The 17,436-nt window shown below is 38.6% G+C and overlaps 1 protein-coding gene across 2 annotated transcripts in view; it reads left to right on the top strand.

Annotated features, from left to right (window-relative positions):
* The first annotated feature begins 11,146 nt into the window (after positions 1 to 11,146).
* The window catches only part of hspg2 (heparan sulfate proteoglycan 2), a 181,626-nt gene continuing 175,336 nt past the window's right edge, over positions 11,147 to 17,436 (top strand). For both annotated transcript variants that reach the window (XM_041799680.1, XM_041799678.1), the window contains exon 1: positions 11,147 to 11,594. In XM_041799680.1, the coding sequence (XP_041655614.1) occupies positions 11,526 to 11,594 (69 nt within the window). In that variant the 5' untranslated portion in view covers positions 11,147 to 11,525. The remainder of the gene's footprint in view (positions 11,595 to 17,436) is intronic.

Raw genomic sequence — 17,436 nt, 5'->3', positions numbered from 1 at the left:
TAAAGGAAATCTTTCTGCTCAGTCTGCATATTTAGCCCCTATTTTTGTAAGTTCAACTTTGCACAAAAAAGGCATAATGTAAATAAAAAGTATATTTACTGTTCAGTGTCAGAAAAGGGACCTTTGTTATAGCAGATTATATTTACAAAGCCTGGAAGGAAAGGTACAATGTATTGTTTATTAGTGAGCTGGAGAAAGATCATGCAGCTTTGTTATTGCTGCAATATAAATCAAATTCAAACACTGCAGTAGTGTGTCTGGTGTCTTATAAAGCCATGAGGGCTGGGCACGATCAATCAAACATTTATTGTCATACAGATAATATCACATTGATAAACTGAGTCTACTGACACAAGACTATGAACTATATTTATGCCAGTTATGTTTACCATTAAATAGCCTGCATCAGAAACTTCTTTCCTAATATTTGTTGATTATCACGCAACAATTATTTCTTCTAAAAGTCAATTAGGACTACTTTTTTCATGCCAATGAATACAGTGAAAATATGAAAGGTTATATGATGTAAGTATGCAATTTATCAGCATGTTTTATAAGCACCTGACAAAGTGATGTTTCTGTTAAATCACCAGAGACTAAAGTGAGGAGGCTGACACACAGCGAGCACATGGGTAAGCACCATTTATTTTATTAATAGTCAGCCAACTTAAACATGGTTTTTTAAATATTCAGATCTGTACTGCGGCAAAATAAAGTGAAAACCTGAACTATGTGTATGTGTAGCATCACTATAGAAATGACAATCTGCAGCTAAGACTCAAACCAAGTGTGTAAACCACATCATAATTTCTATAGTTTTGCTTTGCTGTTTAAAGTTTGAAGTAAGAACTTGTTCCCACATTAAGCAAACAAACTGTCATAGACTATACACAGACAACACTTGTTGTTTTTGTTTGTATGTTTGTTTGTTTTATAAGTCAGTATAAAATGACCATTAATGGGTGAGAAGGACAGGCATCCATGAGTATGCCCCAGCAACATCTAATGTTAGCTTCTCACACTGACGTTTTAAAATGTTTGAAGCTTCTTGCTGCTGCTATCTCGAACTCCTGCTCTCCAAGATGATGCTATCCAGTATGCCAGTGGTTCTCAACCTTGGGGTTGGGACTCCCTTGGGGGGCTCACCAGATGTCAAAAATATATATATTTTTTTAAATAACACTGTTGCCACTTTACACCACTTTGACCAAATGTGAATCCTTTTTTATTACTTTTTAACACCAATTTAGCCAATTTAATACGTTTGCCACCCATTTTTGTCAATTTTAAACCCTGTCCATCACTTTTTTCTGCCTGTTTTTACCACTTCTAAACCAATTCTTGCCACTCTCTGCCTATTGTTGCCTCTGTCAATCACTTTTTACACTCCTTTTTGCCCATTTTCACCACAGTTAACCCATTTTTGCCAGTTTATATCAATTTTTCATCCCAGTCCACCTAATTTCCACCAATTTTTTTGCACTTGAGAGCCATTTCATCCACTTTTTTTATCCCCTTTTACCACTTTTTAACCCTCTTTTACCACTTTATGTGACCATTTTTTGCCACTTTTATCCAATTTTGCCACTTTCAAAGCATTTATGTTCTTTAAAAATCCAATTTCATCACCTTTTACACCATGTTTTGCCATTATTAACCAATTTTAGCCATTTTAATTATGTTTTAAACATAAGTTATTTTCTTTTAAAGATGGCTATTTACTACACAAATGAATGAATAAATGGCTGTGTGGTTCCCCGGTTTCTGGCACCTTTATTTTGGGGGTTGTGGGCCAAAAAGGTTGAGAACCAATGCAGTATGCTACCTCATCAACAACAAGCACTCACACATGCAGCTTCCCTGCAATGATGACAGAGGCTTTTCAAAAAGTGAGTGATGTTGTTTTAGCATCTTAATACTAAATTCTGCTGATGAACACTATCATAAGAGCGAAGGCACAAAAAATGAAATGAGATTGAGGGATGACCCCTTTCCCACCCCTACCACCCAAGTATTTCTGTGTTTATCTCCTCACAACTCATTGCTCTGAAGCAGGAAAGCTCTAGAATCACTTTTTCTTTACAATCCCCAATCATAGCAATAAAAACGATGCACAATAAAATGTACTGCTTTATCTGGAGCGTTCTAAAGTCTATGTTATCGTTGTTATCTGGATTCAGACTTGGAGACGTTTTTATAACCAAAGGAGGCAGCAGAATGAACTGAGGACGCGTCATTTGAAATAATTTGATATTTATTCAGCAGGGAAGGTCAAACAAGAGGCACTTTTAATGATGCTATACTGAGTTTAGGGTTTATTGTTCTCATCTTGACATTTGCTGGGGGAGAGCTTATCTTATTTATTGGGATCATTCATTTCAACTATTTCTTTTTCCTCCAAAGAATACCAGCAATCTATATATTTGATTTTTATTTATGCCTCAGCATTTCTTTGTGGTCAGTACATAATTAAACTATCATAGTTTAGGGTGTAATGCTCCTACAACTCCAGTAGAGGGCACTCTATGCTCAAATATTTTGTTTATTGTAGAGGAAATGTATTTTTCAGAAGTGTGCAACCACAGTTATTTATTCAGATGAACTAGGGCTCTCATACTTTCAGTGGCAAGGAGCTTTGCAGGACAATCTTTGGTAGTTATTCAATGCATGAGATATATAATTCAAAGGAGCAGACATCATTACTTGAAACAAGGCTAGTAAGGACTGCAAGAAGTGTGTCTTGAGGGCATTAAACTACACCACATCTATTTTTCTTTCTCTAAATAACTCTGCTGTATTGATTTATATTTTTCTGTATCCTCAGTTTTCTGTAATTGCAAATCTAAATCCTGTAAAACATTTTATTGCATATCATTTTTTTATGCGCACTCAGTCTGCAATAATTAAAAATGTTCCTCATCCACTAATGCATAATAAAATCCTTCTAAGGTCTCTCTCTTTCTCTCTGTCCTTCTCAAGTTCAGATCCAGATGAGTTGTAAGACCTAATAGGCTCGTATTTTATTTATAGGTGGGTCACAGTAACTTCCCTGATGTCTTGGATGAAGAACAGCATGTCCTAACTCAGCACATTAAAAACTATAACTGCTACACATTGTTCTTCATGCAGGTTTTTAATGGAGATGACTTACTCAGAAATAAGAAATATACTATACGTTTCAAAGGCTCATCCTATTTAAAAGATGAAAAAAATTATACATCCACATAAACGGGTTTTAAAGGGAACATATGTTTGGAAATTGGTTTGTCCTTGAGTTAAAAGAGACTCATGTTCTGAGCTGTCGCCTCGTGAAATGACTCTTTCTGCAGCTCAGCCAGCCTGAAAATGGTGTCCTCGTTAGGGGTCAAAGAATTAATGGCCTGCCCAATTATCAGGGCCGATGTTCAGCATTTGGCTTTTTATCTGAATCTGTGCCTTATGCTATCAACGGCTGATAAAATTTTTTGATTGAAAATGCAGAATCTCCTTAAACCTTTAGATGAAAGACAGTTGAGAACACTACAGCTTTACACAGTTACATGTGCTCAGAGTGAAAACTGTCTTCCATCAAGAGTAATTTGATGTGTGTCAGAGTTTAAGGGCGTTGACCCTCTCTGAGAGCGGAAACGGTTCATAATATTTGGCTGATCTCTCGCTCATCGTCACAGCTGTTTCCTACAGCTGCACGGTCCAGCTCCAGTTGGCACCAAACTCTGTGCTACGTTTAATGTAATAGACAGAGCCGGCCGGTGCTGGAGTGAGTCATTCAACATCCTCCACACCATATCTCATGTCTGAATCGAATAATGCGAACAGAGTGCAAACACAGCAGCCAGCAATATGAGGGGGAGTCAATCAGATTTGGCTCAAAGGCAACTCCTTAACCTGAAGTTATGAAGGAAAATCCCAGCTCCAGGAAGTTGTCTCTCAGCGCAAACTCTAACACTGTAAAATAAATCTTTGCTGTCCTTTTGGGTACCATTAAGTGTATTACATCACTTCATAATGTGATGTTTTGTGCTGTATCATATTGCATTGTATTGTTTCATTTATCAAAGGTGGATAACATACAGGACTATTATAATCAGGTGAAAGTAATATTAAAAACATTCATTAAAGTTTACTTTAAGCTCTGAGTACTGAGGTGATACTTAGGCTGGGCAATTAACAAAACATTTAAATTAAATTGCAATAAAGCATCCTGCAAATTTCATATTGCAGAAGGCGCAGTATTTCTCCAAATACCAGTTCAATCCTTTTTTTGCAGCAGAGATGTTATGCTCTACTGTATCCAACTGTAAAGTATCAAACTTATTTGTATTGTATTGTATTGTAGCATTATCATTTCAAACTGTATCTTATTAACCTTGCACAGCAGATGGATACACCCGTTTCTGTGTTTCTCACTGGCAAATCCATCTTGCAAAACTCCCATCTGAGCCGTTTGGGCCCGGTTAGAAAATGACAGGACCAATCAGTGACGAGGAGCATTACTTTCGGGCACGACTGAGTCGTGACATATACAAGCAACAACAAGAGGCCGGAGCAATTATGGCAGAAGAGATTAGCGTGGATGCTGCTTAAGCGCCAGTTTTATCAGAACTTGACAACAATTATTCCTTAAAAGAAGAACAAAGAACAGCAGTGAGTTGTTTTCTTTTAAACAATGACAAAAGTGTACTGACATGTCTACGGTCGCCATGGTTCGCGTTATGCAGTTCTCTGTGGAGTCCTTCGGTAGGGGCGCAGCTCGGTAGCGGCTACATTACATGTTTTGTTGCTCTGATTGGCCCGTAAAGATGTGACAGACAGAATGTTCATCCAATCACCCAGTGAGTTTTTTTTCAAAGGCTCTGCCTTTTCTCAAACGCTGCCTATGAGTGGTTTTCCAGATGGATGTGTGAAACAAATCAATCTGGCGTGTCAGGTTAATATATTATTGTGTTGTATCATATCCAACTGTTGCATATCAAACTTATCCTGTTGTATCATGTTGTATTGTATAGAACTATATCATATCTTATGGTAGCGTAGCGTATCAAGCTCTATCATATTGTAGCATAATGTATCGTATCAAACTGTATCATGTTGTATGGTAGCATATCGTATTGAACTATATGTTATAGTATTGTATCATATCCAACTGTACCCTATGGTAGTGTATCTGCATTGCATCAGATTCAAAATTCTAATCATTGCTAATGCAGCAGTCACTAAAACTGCTCCTGTTTACCTGGAGTCCCTCATACCTCGTCTATCATATGATATCATATCGTCCTGTTTTTGTCATGTCGTATCATATCGCATTATATTGTTTCGTGCCATATTGTATCATATTCACCTGTTGTGTGAACAAACATGATCTCTAATGTGGATTCTTCTTTCGTTATATTCTGAATGTAATCTAGTTCCAAAACTTCCTCAGTGGACTCGTCCTGAATCACAGAGTCGAGGATGCTGAAGTATCCTGAACATGTTCTTAAAGAACACTTTGGTTTCAGGACCTATAATAAAGATTCAAGTAAACATGTCGGACACAAATTTTCCAGTTCTTTTCTGCTCACAGGATGCGAGGGAGGAGTCCTTAAATCACACCACTGTGGTCAGTGAGATGCTTCCAGTGTGTATTCACGGTCAAAGACCAGAAATGATCTCTCTGTGGTATTGAAGAGGAGTCTAAAGAGCACAGAAACAAACTTCAGCTAGGAGGACTTGTGATTCAGTCTCAGCCTCTCCCTTTGTTTTTTTATTTTACTGACGTGCTTAGCAACAGCTCTAGAAAACCAATTTATATATGTAGAGAAAGGGGAATGTAAAACATCTGTCTATAGGAGGCTTTGGTGAGAGGTAAAAAATGATAAAATGTTTTACAGTTAGTTAGGGAAACACAGCCAAGAGGATGATATTATCATTATAGAGTGATTCTGAGCCCTTCAGCACTATTCGTATACCATCAGACTTCTAGGATGCTCAATATTTGATTTTTGCTGATTTCCCATTTGCCGATATTGTCACAACCATTTTAACTAACAGCTAATGATCTGCATATTCCTGGTCATTTTTGGTTGAATTCAAAGCATTTTGAAGGCACCACTGATGATGCCAGTAGACACCCCAGGTGAGAAAGGCTGCTCTCAGCAACAAACTTGACCTGATGGAACAGTTGTCCATTTTACCGATACTTAAGGCTGATGTACAGATGAGGACAAAATTATTAGCCCCCCAGTGAAAATGTCTGTTTTTCCCAAGTATTTCCCAAACACTTTTAAACAGAGCTAGGAGTTTTGGCACAGCTTTTCCAAACATCCTAGTTTTATTTTGTATGCTTACATTATTTTACGTCGCACGCAGAAACATTTTCGTTTCGCGAAAACCCAGAAATACCAAAGTCCTCTAGCATGGTCTTCAGTTCACCCCACAGATTTTCAATGGGAGGGCTTTGTGCAGGCCAGTCAGTAACGTTCACTCTGGTCTTCTGAAGGAAGGTGCTGTTTGTTTTGGGTCATTGTCCTGTTGGAGGACAAAGCGACAACCCAGATCCAGTCTCGCTGCTGACTGCTTGAGGTTTTGTTTCAACATCTTCATATATCAGTCTTTCTTTATGATTCCTTCCACCTTGACAAGGTTTACAGTTCCAGATGCACTGAAGCATCCCCACAGCATAGCACTCCCACCAACATGTTTCACTGTGGAGGCGGTGTTCTTTGGGTTCTAAGCCTCTCCCTTCTTTCTCCAAACATCCCCAACATCTCATGTGGCCAAAGAGCTCTAGTTTAGTCTCATCCGATCAAAGGACATGCTTCCAGTAAGCACAATCTTTCTCCAGATTGTCTCTTCTGCAGAAGAGGTCCATTCCTGTGCAGGGCTCTAGTGATGGTCTTCTTTGAGACTACAATTCCTCACTTGTCTAAGACATTCACTAGTATCTTGACAGTTGTTCGGGGGTCTTTAGACACATCTCTCACTAGCTTTCTATCCAGGGTCTTTGCAATCCTTCTCTTCCTACCTCTGCCAGGCTTGTTCTGTTCCAGTGGCTCTCTTTGATTTTCTTGACCAGACTTCTTGTTCCAGTGCTTCTCCTGCTTTGAGAGCATCAACAATTATTTTTCTCGAGTCTATACTGATTTATTTTGGGGTTTTTTTCCTGACGCTTTCTCCAGTGACAGCTCAAACCCTTACTGTAGTTTTTATACAGTGTGTACAGTGGAAGATAACTCAGTTTTAACATGATTTTTACAAGATTTTAGCATGACAGAGACCATCATTGAACAACGGGGGTTTGTGCTATGGCTCAACAAAAAGGTCATGATTAAGACACTGGTTGTTTTTTTCTTTCTCAGAAATAATTTTGGTTCTGTGTGCAAGGTAGAATAATGTTAGTATCCAAGATAAAACCAGGATGTTTGGAAAACCTGTGTACTTGGGAAATACTTGGGGAAACTAAAATTTTCACAGGGTGGGAGTTTTATAATTTTGTCCTCATCTTTATGATATATATACTACAGAGGAGTCCGTTTTAGTTCCAGTCTTTTTCATAACCAGCATGCAGCTATGAAAAAGCTTTAAACAGGTGTGAGAAGAAAAAATGAAACATCTGGAGCTGAGAACAGACACATCTGTCATCCAGTAGTTAACCCTCTTTGAAGTAAGCATTAGCACTTATGTGGATTGGGTATTTTTTAATGAGTAACAAGAAGTCAGCTTAATGAAAAGTATTTCATTCATAATCAAAGTCTAATTTCCTCTAAACACAGCTGTGTAATCTAATTACCCTGTAAGAATGTAAATCTAACAACAGACACATTCACATCATACCAGAGAGCTGGATAAGCCCATTCTAGTCATCTCCTTTTAGCCTATTTTGGTGAGCAGATGAGAGCAGCTCCTCTCTATTTCTATTCAGGGTTCAGCTTTTAATTGGAAACAGCTGTTCTCACACATCTCTGAGTGTTAAAGTGTGCTCTAAATTCTGCTTACAGACACTCAGTCCTGCTCTCTAAAGGCCTAAATACAGCTGTAGGACATATTTCTGACATATTTAGCTTGTGTTTACAACATCACTTTATGGTTCCATAACACAGAGGATTTTATTATCTCTTTTTCTGTCTGCTGCATGTGTTGCATAATTTTATTCTCTGCATAGAGAAGTTGTTTCAGTCCTCGATTTAATACCTCTTATGGTATTAAACCACAAGAGGGCGCTTAATGCTAAAGTATGCAGTGTTCAGATACTTAGGCTCCTTTAAATGAAGTTTGCAGCAGTTATTCTTTTTCACACCAAAAATACGCAGTCACAGTCTTTTCATGACAAGGAGCTTTAACTAAAACATTCATTAACTGGACTTTTATGATGTTAAACGTGGATTAATGTGAAACCACGCTTCAGTTTAGCAAGTTGGGACTTTGAAAATATGTGACCTGAAGGCATGAAAAGTGAACGACAGAAGAAGAGCAGGTTTACAGCAGGTTTTTGACAGCCTCCATTCATCTTCATTTACACTTTTTTGTACTTCATTTTTTTGAATGATTTTTTTTTTATTATATACGTGACATTTCAGTATAGAAAGTTATAAATAGGAACAATTTATCCAATACAAATATCTAGAAGTCCATGAAAACTAGCATTGACACATTTTTATTACTTTTTTAGAAAAATATTGAAAAGGGTTCCACTTTTATCCAGCTATTCCTGTTTTACTCAGCATGCAAACAGTTATGTGACTTAAGGTAAACAAACAAAAAGCAAACCATTGGTGATTTTTATGTAACATTTGTGCATGTTTTTGAATATTATGTTCTTAGGTACATTTTTATATTTAGCAACTAACAGTATGGCACACAACTAGACTACTTACACTTGTGTTTTAATTACAGTGAACTTTTGAACTACAGGGATATTATCTTTGTTGCATATTTTGCATGTATTGTATTGCTTATGCTTCCTTTATGCTAAAATGGATGGAATTAAACTGTCAAGTAAAGTGGAAATGTTCTTCTTTTATTGTTGGTTACATGAGTATTTGCATGTTTAAGTTTCTACATCCAAAACTGCATGCCTTTTGTTAAAAGTAGGTCAAATTTTCTGCTAATTTGCATATATTTTTCCTCTAGCTGTATGAGTGCAACCAGAGCTGCTGTGAGATTTATGGATGCTATTGTGTTTTAGGAGGCAGTACAACTTTTATTTTTATTTATTTATGTATTTATTTTACAGCTGATTTTGGAAAGTCCATCTTATTTTGTTAGCTTCATGCTAATACATAAAGCAAATTTCCTTTAATAGGCTAGCAGAATTAGCATCGCTACATTGCAATTTTAGCTGAAATAGACTAGAATTCATATTGATGCATCTTAAAAACATGCAAACAAGACCACCAGTGACAAGACTGGCCAGTTCTATACTCAAACTTTTAACAAGACAAATTCAAGAGAAAATCAACTTTTTGTTATTATTTTTTTTTTACTTTTCTGAAACAAACAATTGGTGATACTTTTGACTGATAAAAGAGAGAGTGGACTAGGAATTGAATCAACTCAACCATAAAGTTACCCATGGAAGCATTACAAACTATTCTGCTTTACAGTGTTTATTGAATTTTTTAAAGAGATTTGAAGTTAGTTTCTTAGAATAACTACTGGCTGAAACACCACAGGTGCCATTATTCAAAATTGAATAAAAGAGGGGGTCACAGTCAGTATGTTTACATGCAGTTAGAAATAATCAACTTATTATTACTTATTAGTTGGACAAAAACTCAACTTATTTAATTCATGTAAATGTGTTAGTGCAAGTAAAATTGTACTAAATAGTATTTTATTCAGAACCACTGTCAAGAAACGCATGATTTGGGGTTATAAATATTTCTTTATTAGCCAATATTAATTTACAATTATTACCATTATTAGAAGCAGCAAAAACCCCAGAGAAGTGCAGACATTAAAGACAACAGAATGACACTGATTAAGTGAGAAGCAGAATGGAGGAGGAGCTGGGGTGGAGGAGGGTTGCAAAAGCAGCTTGCAGAGGGAGCAGCAAAGCGCAGCCAGGTTAAATATGGCATGGTGGCCTGAGTGCAATTAGCCAATAGTGTGCTTAGAAGCAAATAAGTTGGCCGTCAGCTGATGAGGGCTTGCTTTAGATCAGCTGACGTCTCAATTTTACACTCCGCTTCTCAAAGTGGGACCAACACTCCTAATTTATGTGGTGGAAATTAACTTACCCTTGCATTTGACCAGCTCAATAAGACCCAAACTGGACCAGGTGTTTTGCACGTGCTCCATAGTTTCTGTGCCAGGCTTGGACCAGCAAGTTGAAACCGTATAATTCCCATAAACACAAAGGCATTCATCACATCTGTACCAAAAGTAAGTCATCGCTAGTTTTCTGATTTTCTAAAGCTGTTCATGTTTTCACCATTCGACGAACAGCTGGATAGCTGCTTGCTAACTTGTTAGCAAGGTCAACCGGAAATCAGTCCAGCAGTATCTAGCTCAAAAGGCGTGCCATGTTGTGTTTGGAGTCTGTCAATAGCTCAATTATCCCTTCAGGTTTGTATACTGGGATAAGGAAAGTGGACCAGTTTAATAGCCTAATGGAGCTATAGCCATAGCTTGACTTCTCTGTGCTAGCTTATTGAGTATTTGGGCTGTGAAAATTAGGCCCTTTAAGAGAGTGTGTGTGACGTTTTCATAGCCAGGAGGCTAAGTTTGGTTGCTATTTTGGGTTGGATGTCATGAAATTTAAAACAAAGAGTAAAAAAGTTATTTGAAGAATGAACTTCCAGTTTTATTGTACAAAAATGCTTAGCCCTATTAGCCCATCTATGGTAGCGCCTCTAGTGTTGTTAATAAGTAATACAAGACTAAGAAGTGTCACAACCAACCCCAGTCTCCCCTAGGACACTGTAGCTAAGTCCTGCTTAAATTGAAACTTCTGATTTAATTTTTGGTTTTGAACTCTTAAGCACCGCAGGCAGATCTTTTTGTCCCTATGGCGACACTGTATTAACAACAGTAGAATAATTTTCTAAGGTATCCGCGCACGTGAGCCGTGCGTGGTCGCGTAAAGAGCTAAACGAGGAACTGTAGGTGGTGTCTCCCCACACCGGGATTATCTGTCTTCTCTTTCAGCACTCCCTGAATTCCATTCCGCCTTTTACTTTTCCTGCAGCTCTCTCTCCCTCTCTCTCTCGCTCCCTCTCTCTCTCTCTCTGTCCCAGCTCAGGACTTCCCAGTGACTTTGCAGGACCGCACTTAGCACACAACAAGTCCCAAGTTTCGGAGTGCACGAGCGAGGGAGCAAAAGTTTGGAGTTTCTTCCAACAAAAACGCGTGAGAAAAGGATCCGTTTTCGTACCTGTTGATGAAGTCCCACCGGGCGTGGGGCGAAGAGGAGCAGCAGCAGTCCGGGTTTCTTCACAGAGGAAGAAAAAGTCTGAAAAAAGGTGCACCACTCCAGTGAAGGACCTCGGGTTTTTTTTCCCTTTCTCCCCAGCAATCTGCAGCCTGTGCTGGGTTGGTGGAAAATGGGCACTCCGACCACTTCGATCTGTGGACTTATCCTCTGTTTGATCCTGTCATGCCAGCTCGTTACTGTAAGTGAGCTCAAACTTTACTCTTTCTCTTCACTTTCAAACTCTCCATTGTGGTTTTAGTGTCTCATTCACGCGCAGAAATCTCCTCTAAAGCTGTTCAAACTCCAAGAGGTGAAGCCAAAGTTACAAACCAGTGCTTTTATGTCCTATTAAAGGCAGAAAAAGTGAGGCATGTGTTGATGGTGCTATTTCTGTTCAGTAAATAGTGCGGTGTGCCCCTGCAGGGCTGCAAACATGCATGTGGGTTGTATAAATGATTCTCAGCTCACTCTGTCATATCAGCATGTACCGTTAAGATGCTTTTAAAAGTAATAGGACAAACTAGAAGCTGCTGTTGAGTGAAGCTGGGCTAAGTTTGTCCATAGATACATGCTATTCATAGTCTCACTGGAGTCCACAGCTCCTAAAACCTCCTCAAAGTCAGGCAGGCTGCACTTTGCATTGAGTACTCTGGCAGTTGCAGTAGTGATTTTAGGTGCAAAATGTATAAAAAAACAGCATCATACGAGCTTTACTGCCCTCTCACAGTTGGACTAACCTATCTTTTTTGCTTTCTTTACTTATAACAGAGTAGTAAAACTCCTTTTAAGTGCAAAAGGGAACTATTTAAAGAAGGATGCACTTGTCACAGACTGGGCAATGGACCAACTTTGATTCTTTTCCCTCAATTTTATTCACTTAAACATCATTATTTTGCTGTTTCCTGTGGAGCTGCTACTGTCAATTTTCTTTTTTCCTCAATAATTGGTTTGAAACTTCCAAAATTCCCAAGACAAGTTCTTGGATGTCAAAGTTAATATCTTCAAATTACGTATTTGGCCATACCAGTGGTCTTGTTTATTTAATACAGAGTCAAATTGAATAGAGGACATCTGCAAGTTGTCAAATTTGGAAAGCCAGACATGAAAATATTTCCCATTTTGCCTGATAGTTGACTTAATCAAATTCTAACATTGACTTATCGTCTCTTAAGGGTAATTTGTATATATAAACCCCCCCAAAAAGCGACACATGAACTTAAGACAGTAAAAACAGCTTTAAACTGCAAGTACATGAATGCAAATATACATGAAGTGACAACATGACACCGTAAAATCATCATTAAAACCAAATCAAACCGTTTGCATTCATCAGGGTCACCATTACGATTCAGTAGTTTGATCATCTGAGTGATTATGAGTAACAGATTAGCAAAGTTATTGCCATCTCACTTTGTTGATTGTTAAAATTACTTCATCTGTTGTGTATTGCTGGTATTTTCCTACTGTAATTAGTGATATTTTAGTCCAGTAAACTTCTACTCGGCTATATCGGAGGTGTGAATCATATAGAGGATGAGCATCGCCTTGCTGCTGAGAATAGACACCCCCACCACCACCTTCCAGAAATCCCGTCTGCTCTCTCACCTTTGTGCCCTCCAATAAACAGAGCTGTCATGGCTGAGATATCTGTGACTCCTCTGTGTTGATCTGATCTGAAGGGAAGCTTTTTTTTTGAATGATGGGACATCGCTGTGGCGGCCAGGACACATAAATCTTTCACCTGATGGATGGAAGAGGATATGAGCTGTGATATTCCAGGCATTTGAAAAGCTTTATGCTGATGACTATAAGGTATATTTAACATTCAGGGGTGACATACCACAAAGTGTGGAAGGTTTCCTGTGAATAAAAGCATCTGTAGGTTTCTGTTGGGTCAGAGAGTTTGGAGAAAAGGAGCATCTAGTTCACCCTCTTTGGTTGTTTATGATTCAGTCTGGTTCTGCATGATGTTTCTTCCTTATAAACCTTATTTTTCTAATAAACTCCTCATGCTGTACAGCCATGCATAGATATCAATATCAGTTACATTAATGATGTGAAAAGTGCCAAAACTTTAAAAACTACAATATTGCAAAGGGTAGTTGCATTGCAAATGAATAAATCTATCAAAATATGCGGGTTAACTCCTGCGCCCTGACAAAATTGCAGGCACAGCGTTGGCATTTGGCAACATCTCTGTTTTGGGCAATCAGTACGGAACCCATGATTGGGTTATTTATCAAAAAATAACCTTGCTTATCAAAAAAAAAAAATGCTAAAAAACTACTGATGCTGTCTAAATTGCACACAAACATTGGCAATATTTCTGTTCTTGCGCAATCAATACTAATAACTATTTTCGATTCAAAGGCAACAAAAAAAGAGGTCATAATGGCCCAGTATTGAGTTTTTTCTTGTCATTTCTTATCAAAAACAGCTGGCAATCTCCTTCAAACTGTCAAAATTGCACACAACTGTTGGCAACTTTTCTGTATTTGTGCAATCAATATCAATAACTGTTTTGATTTAAAGGCAACAGAAGAAGAAGTCCTAAGGGCCCAGTATTGGGTTACTTCTTGACCTTTCTTATCGAAAATAGGCTAGAAACTCCTGAATACTGTTTAAAATTGCACACAGACATTAGCAACATTTCTGTTTTTGTGCAATCAATGCAGATAATGGTTTTGATTCAAAGGCAACAAAAAATGAAGTCATAGGGACCGGTATTGAGTTATTTCTTGTCCCTACTTATCGAATAACTCCTGCACAGTGTCTACATTGCACAATTTAATTGGCAGCATTTTTCGTAATTGTGCAGTCAGTACAGATTACTGTTTAGATTAAAAGGCAACAGAACTAGAAGTCATAGACCAAGTGTTGGGTTATTGCTTGCCTTTACTTATTATAAACTGCTGGCAAACTCTTGCACAATGTCTAAGTTGCACACAAATATTGGCAACATTTTTTGTGCAATCAATACGATAACTGTTTTCGTTCAAAGGCAACAGAAAAAGAAGTTGTAGGGGCCCTAATCAAAACAGTTATCGTTATTGATTGCACAAAAACCGAAATGTTGCCAATGTTATTGTGCAATTTAGACAGTGTGTAGGAGTTTGCTGGCTGTTTTTGACAAGGACAAAATATAACTCAGGACTCGGTCCCTTCAACTTATTTTTCTTTTGCCTTTTCATCGAAACAGTTATCGTTATCGATTACACAAAAACTAAATGTTGCCAATGTTATTGTGCAATTTAGACAGTGTGCAGGAGCTTGCCAGCAGTTTTTGATAATGAAGGACAGGAAATAACCCAACACTTGGTCCCTTTAACTTCTGTTGCTGTTATCAGTATCGTTTGATTTTTACCAGTTTCATACTAAAGCTTTAAACTTTGGCATGGGGACGACTCTAGCTAGCACATAAGAGAATATTGTTGGGTAATAAAATCCAGACTATGGTGTAGACATGCTGCAGGCTATATGTAAGTTTTCATGGAATTAATAATAATATTATTTAGTGCTTAGTTGAAATATGATTGGTTGAGTGATTAGTTGCATCTTAAAAGGTAACTCAGGCTCTATATTTAAATCATCATCGATCCATAAAACCCATCCATTCCCCAGAGAGCCTCTGTCCTCTGACACTATTTGGTAAAAGGAGATGTCCTCTACACTCTAACCCCAGTTTGATTGACTACCAAGCCAACAATAACACCGTAATTGAATTATCTGGAACCACAAGCATCTGTTTCTTGCATTATGACTTTGAACTAGCAGGCAGACTGTCTCTCTTGATTCAATTACGCACACGTTGTGGTGTTACTACGGACCCTCCTCTCACCCCCGCTGGAATGCCAGGGTCATGCGCATCAACTCAAACAATCAAAGTCAATAAAAACTCTCCGTGGGTAAGAGGTCTCGATAACAAATGAGCCCCCCTCAGCCTGCTGTGAACCACCAGCATGTACAAGTGTGAGAAATGATCCCAGGATTGTCTTAAACAGCTTAATATTCAACTAAATCTTAAAAATTCACTCTCTGGTTGAAAAGATCATTAAGGCTGCAAAATTTTCAGTGCTGTTCAACAACATGTTCTTAAATGATACAGTTTATTATAATTAGCAGTAGTATCAAAAACTTTCAGAGTATTATAAAAGGTGCTTCATAAGACTGGTATGCAGAGGAGAAATAAGTGGATCAGACTGCCCAATTTGCACAGAAGAGAATGTTTTTTGGCTTCCCAGCCACCGTATGTGAGACCATGAAGAATCAGAACATAATAGCGGAGATGACACACTTTGCAGTGGAGCCAAAGTAGCAAAGGTGCATCTTTGATTCATTTGATTATCAGAAACGTAAAATTATTGATACAGATAATCAACGAGATACAAGCCAATTATAAGTCGACCTCTAGTATTGATGGGTTTGATTTTGATTCTGACACCTGTATCAATCTGGCATCTGCTGTATGGGCTGATGGTTTAAAGACACAATCAAAGACATGATGTAAAAATCAAGGAGACTCTTTAGTGAATTCAAAAATAGCATTATCACTGCATTTAATGCAAAATAAGCTGGTTACACCTCAATGCTGAATCCTTGCTTTTTGCAATTTGCAGGAGTTTGCCTGCAATATTTGGTACTTTAAAACAAGCAGTTACCCAGCACTGGGTGCTCAGGACTATTGTTGGTGTCAAAGCAGGTTTTTATATTCTTGATAGTCATGTGGCAGTTTAAAATCCTGGTATCGTGAAAAACCCTCCAGGCTATGTCTTCTGGTCTTACTCAATCATAAAATGTCTGAGGGCCCACTTTGTTTTCTGATCTATGACATCAGACCTCTGCTGGTAATTTTGGCACAGAGATCTCTCCCAGTATAGACGGTCACAAGTGTCCCTTGACTTCATCGGGGGTTGGATGGGGGTTGGGGGAAGGGTGCCCTGGATTCCTTTGCCTGTATAGGCGGAAAAGCGTGTGTCATCGGCGTAAAGTATTGTCTTTCGTCTATGTGTGTATCTCAGCCATTTCAGTCAGCTGCTAAAAGTCATCCTGCTACATTTTATCCTGATGATTTATTTGGTCTGTGAGGAGCTTTTCTCTCTCTCTCTCTTTTGCTCTCTCTCTCTCTCTCTGGTGACCTGACTACCTGGAGTGTAATTCCCATTCAGTCTCAATGAGGACCGACTCTATGGAGTTGCAAAGCCCAGCAGTGCAAACAGCGGCTCCACTCCACAGTTTGAACAGTAGATCAGGTCCGCCTCCCCTCCAGACCCATTCACATAATTGCTTGAAGACCGGCTCTGGTAAACATTGCATTGTTTGAATTATAGCCCCAGGAGAGAGGCCATCTTGGCTGAAGGGACAATGCTGCACTGAGGCGGCTCGCCCCCCCGCCTCGAGGACATTGGCACATATGGAGCGCAGGCCGGCGGGCTGGCATTTGTTGACTCTGCAGTGAGGTGTGACTCAGGCCGGTAAAGGGGTCAAGGAGGTGAACCTGACTCTGTTTCTCAGCAGGGGTTTCTTGTGATCTTTTTCCAGCCAAGTTTAGCTCTCTCTGCAGAGTTTTGTCAATTTTCTCTTTTAATTTGTGTGTGGAGTCTCACACGCTGCTCTGTTTTCACTCCTCTTAGCTTTGCATGACTTTGTGAAATGCAGGAAATTAAAACAGTTTTGGGAAGCTGTGATGTGTTAAATGGACAAAAAAGCTAGCATTTGTAAAGCATTTTCTGGATTCTCCCAGTGGGTGTCTCGATTACAATAGCTCCTTGAGGTACAGATGCTAACAATAATCACTTGAAGTTTTATTGTCTTATTTTTACCCAAAACATCTAATCACATTTACTTTAGTACACATTAATCTGACAATATTTCATGATGTAAAACACATAAAATAAGACCCATCAAATCTTCAATATAGTATTTGTCATGGGTTCTTATAGCCCTATACCTATGCACAAAGCTGCACATATGGGGGGGGGGGGGGGTTGAGTCATGGAAGAGCCCATGAAGGTGAGGAACAACATGGTCCATCCCTAATTTGG

This window comes from Cheilinus undulatus, linkage group 11 (assembly GCF_018320785.1).
Source record: "Cheilinus undulatus linkage group 11, ASM1832078v1, whole genome shotgun sequence".
NCBI lineage: Eukaryota > Metazoa > Chordata > Actinopteri > Labriformes > Labridae > Cheilinus > Cheilinus undulatus.
This window is presented reverse-complemented; position numbering and strand designations above follow the sequence as displayed.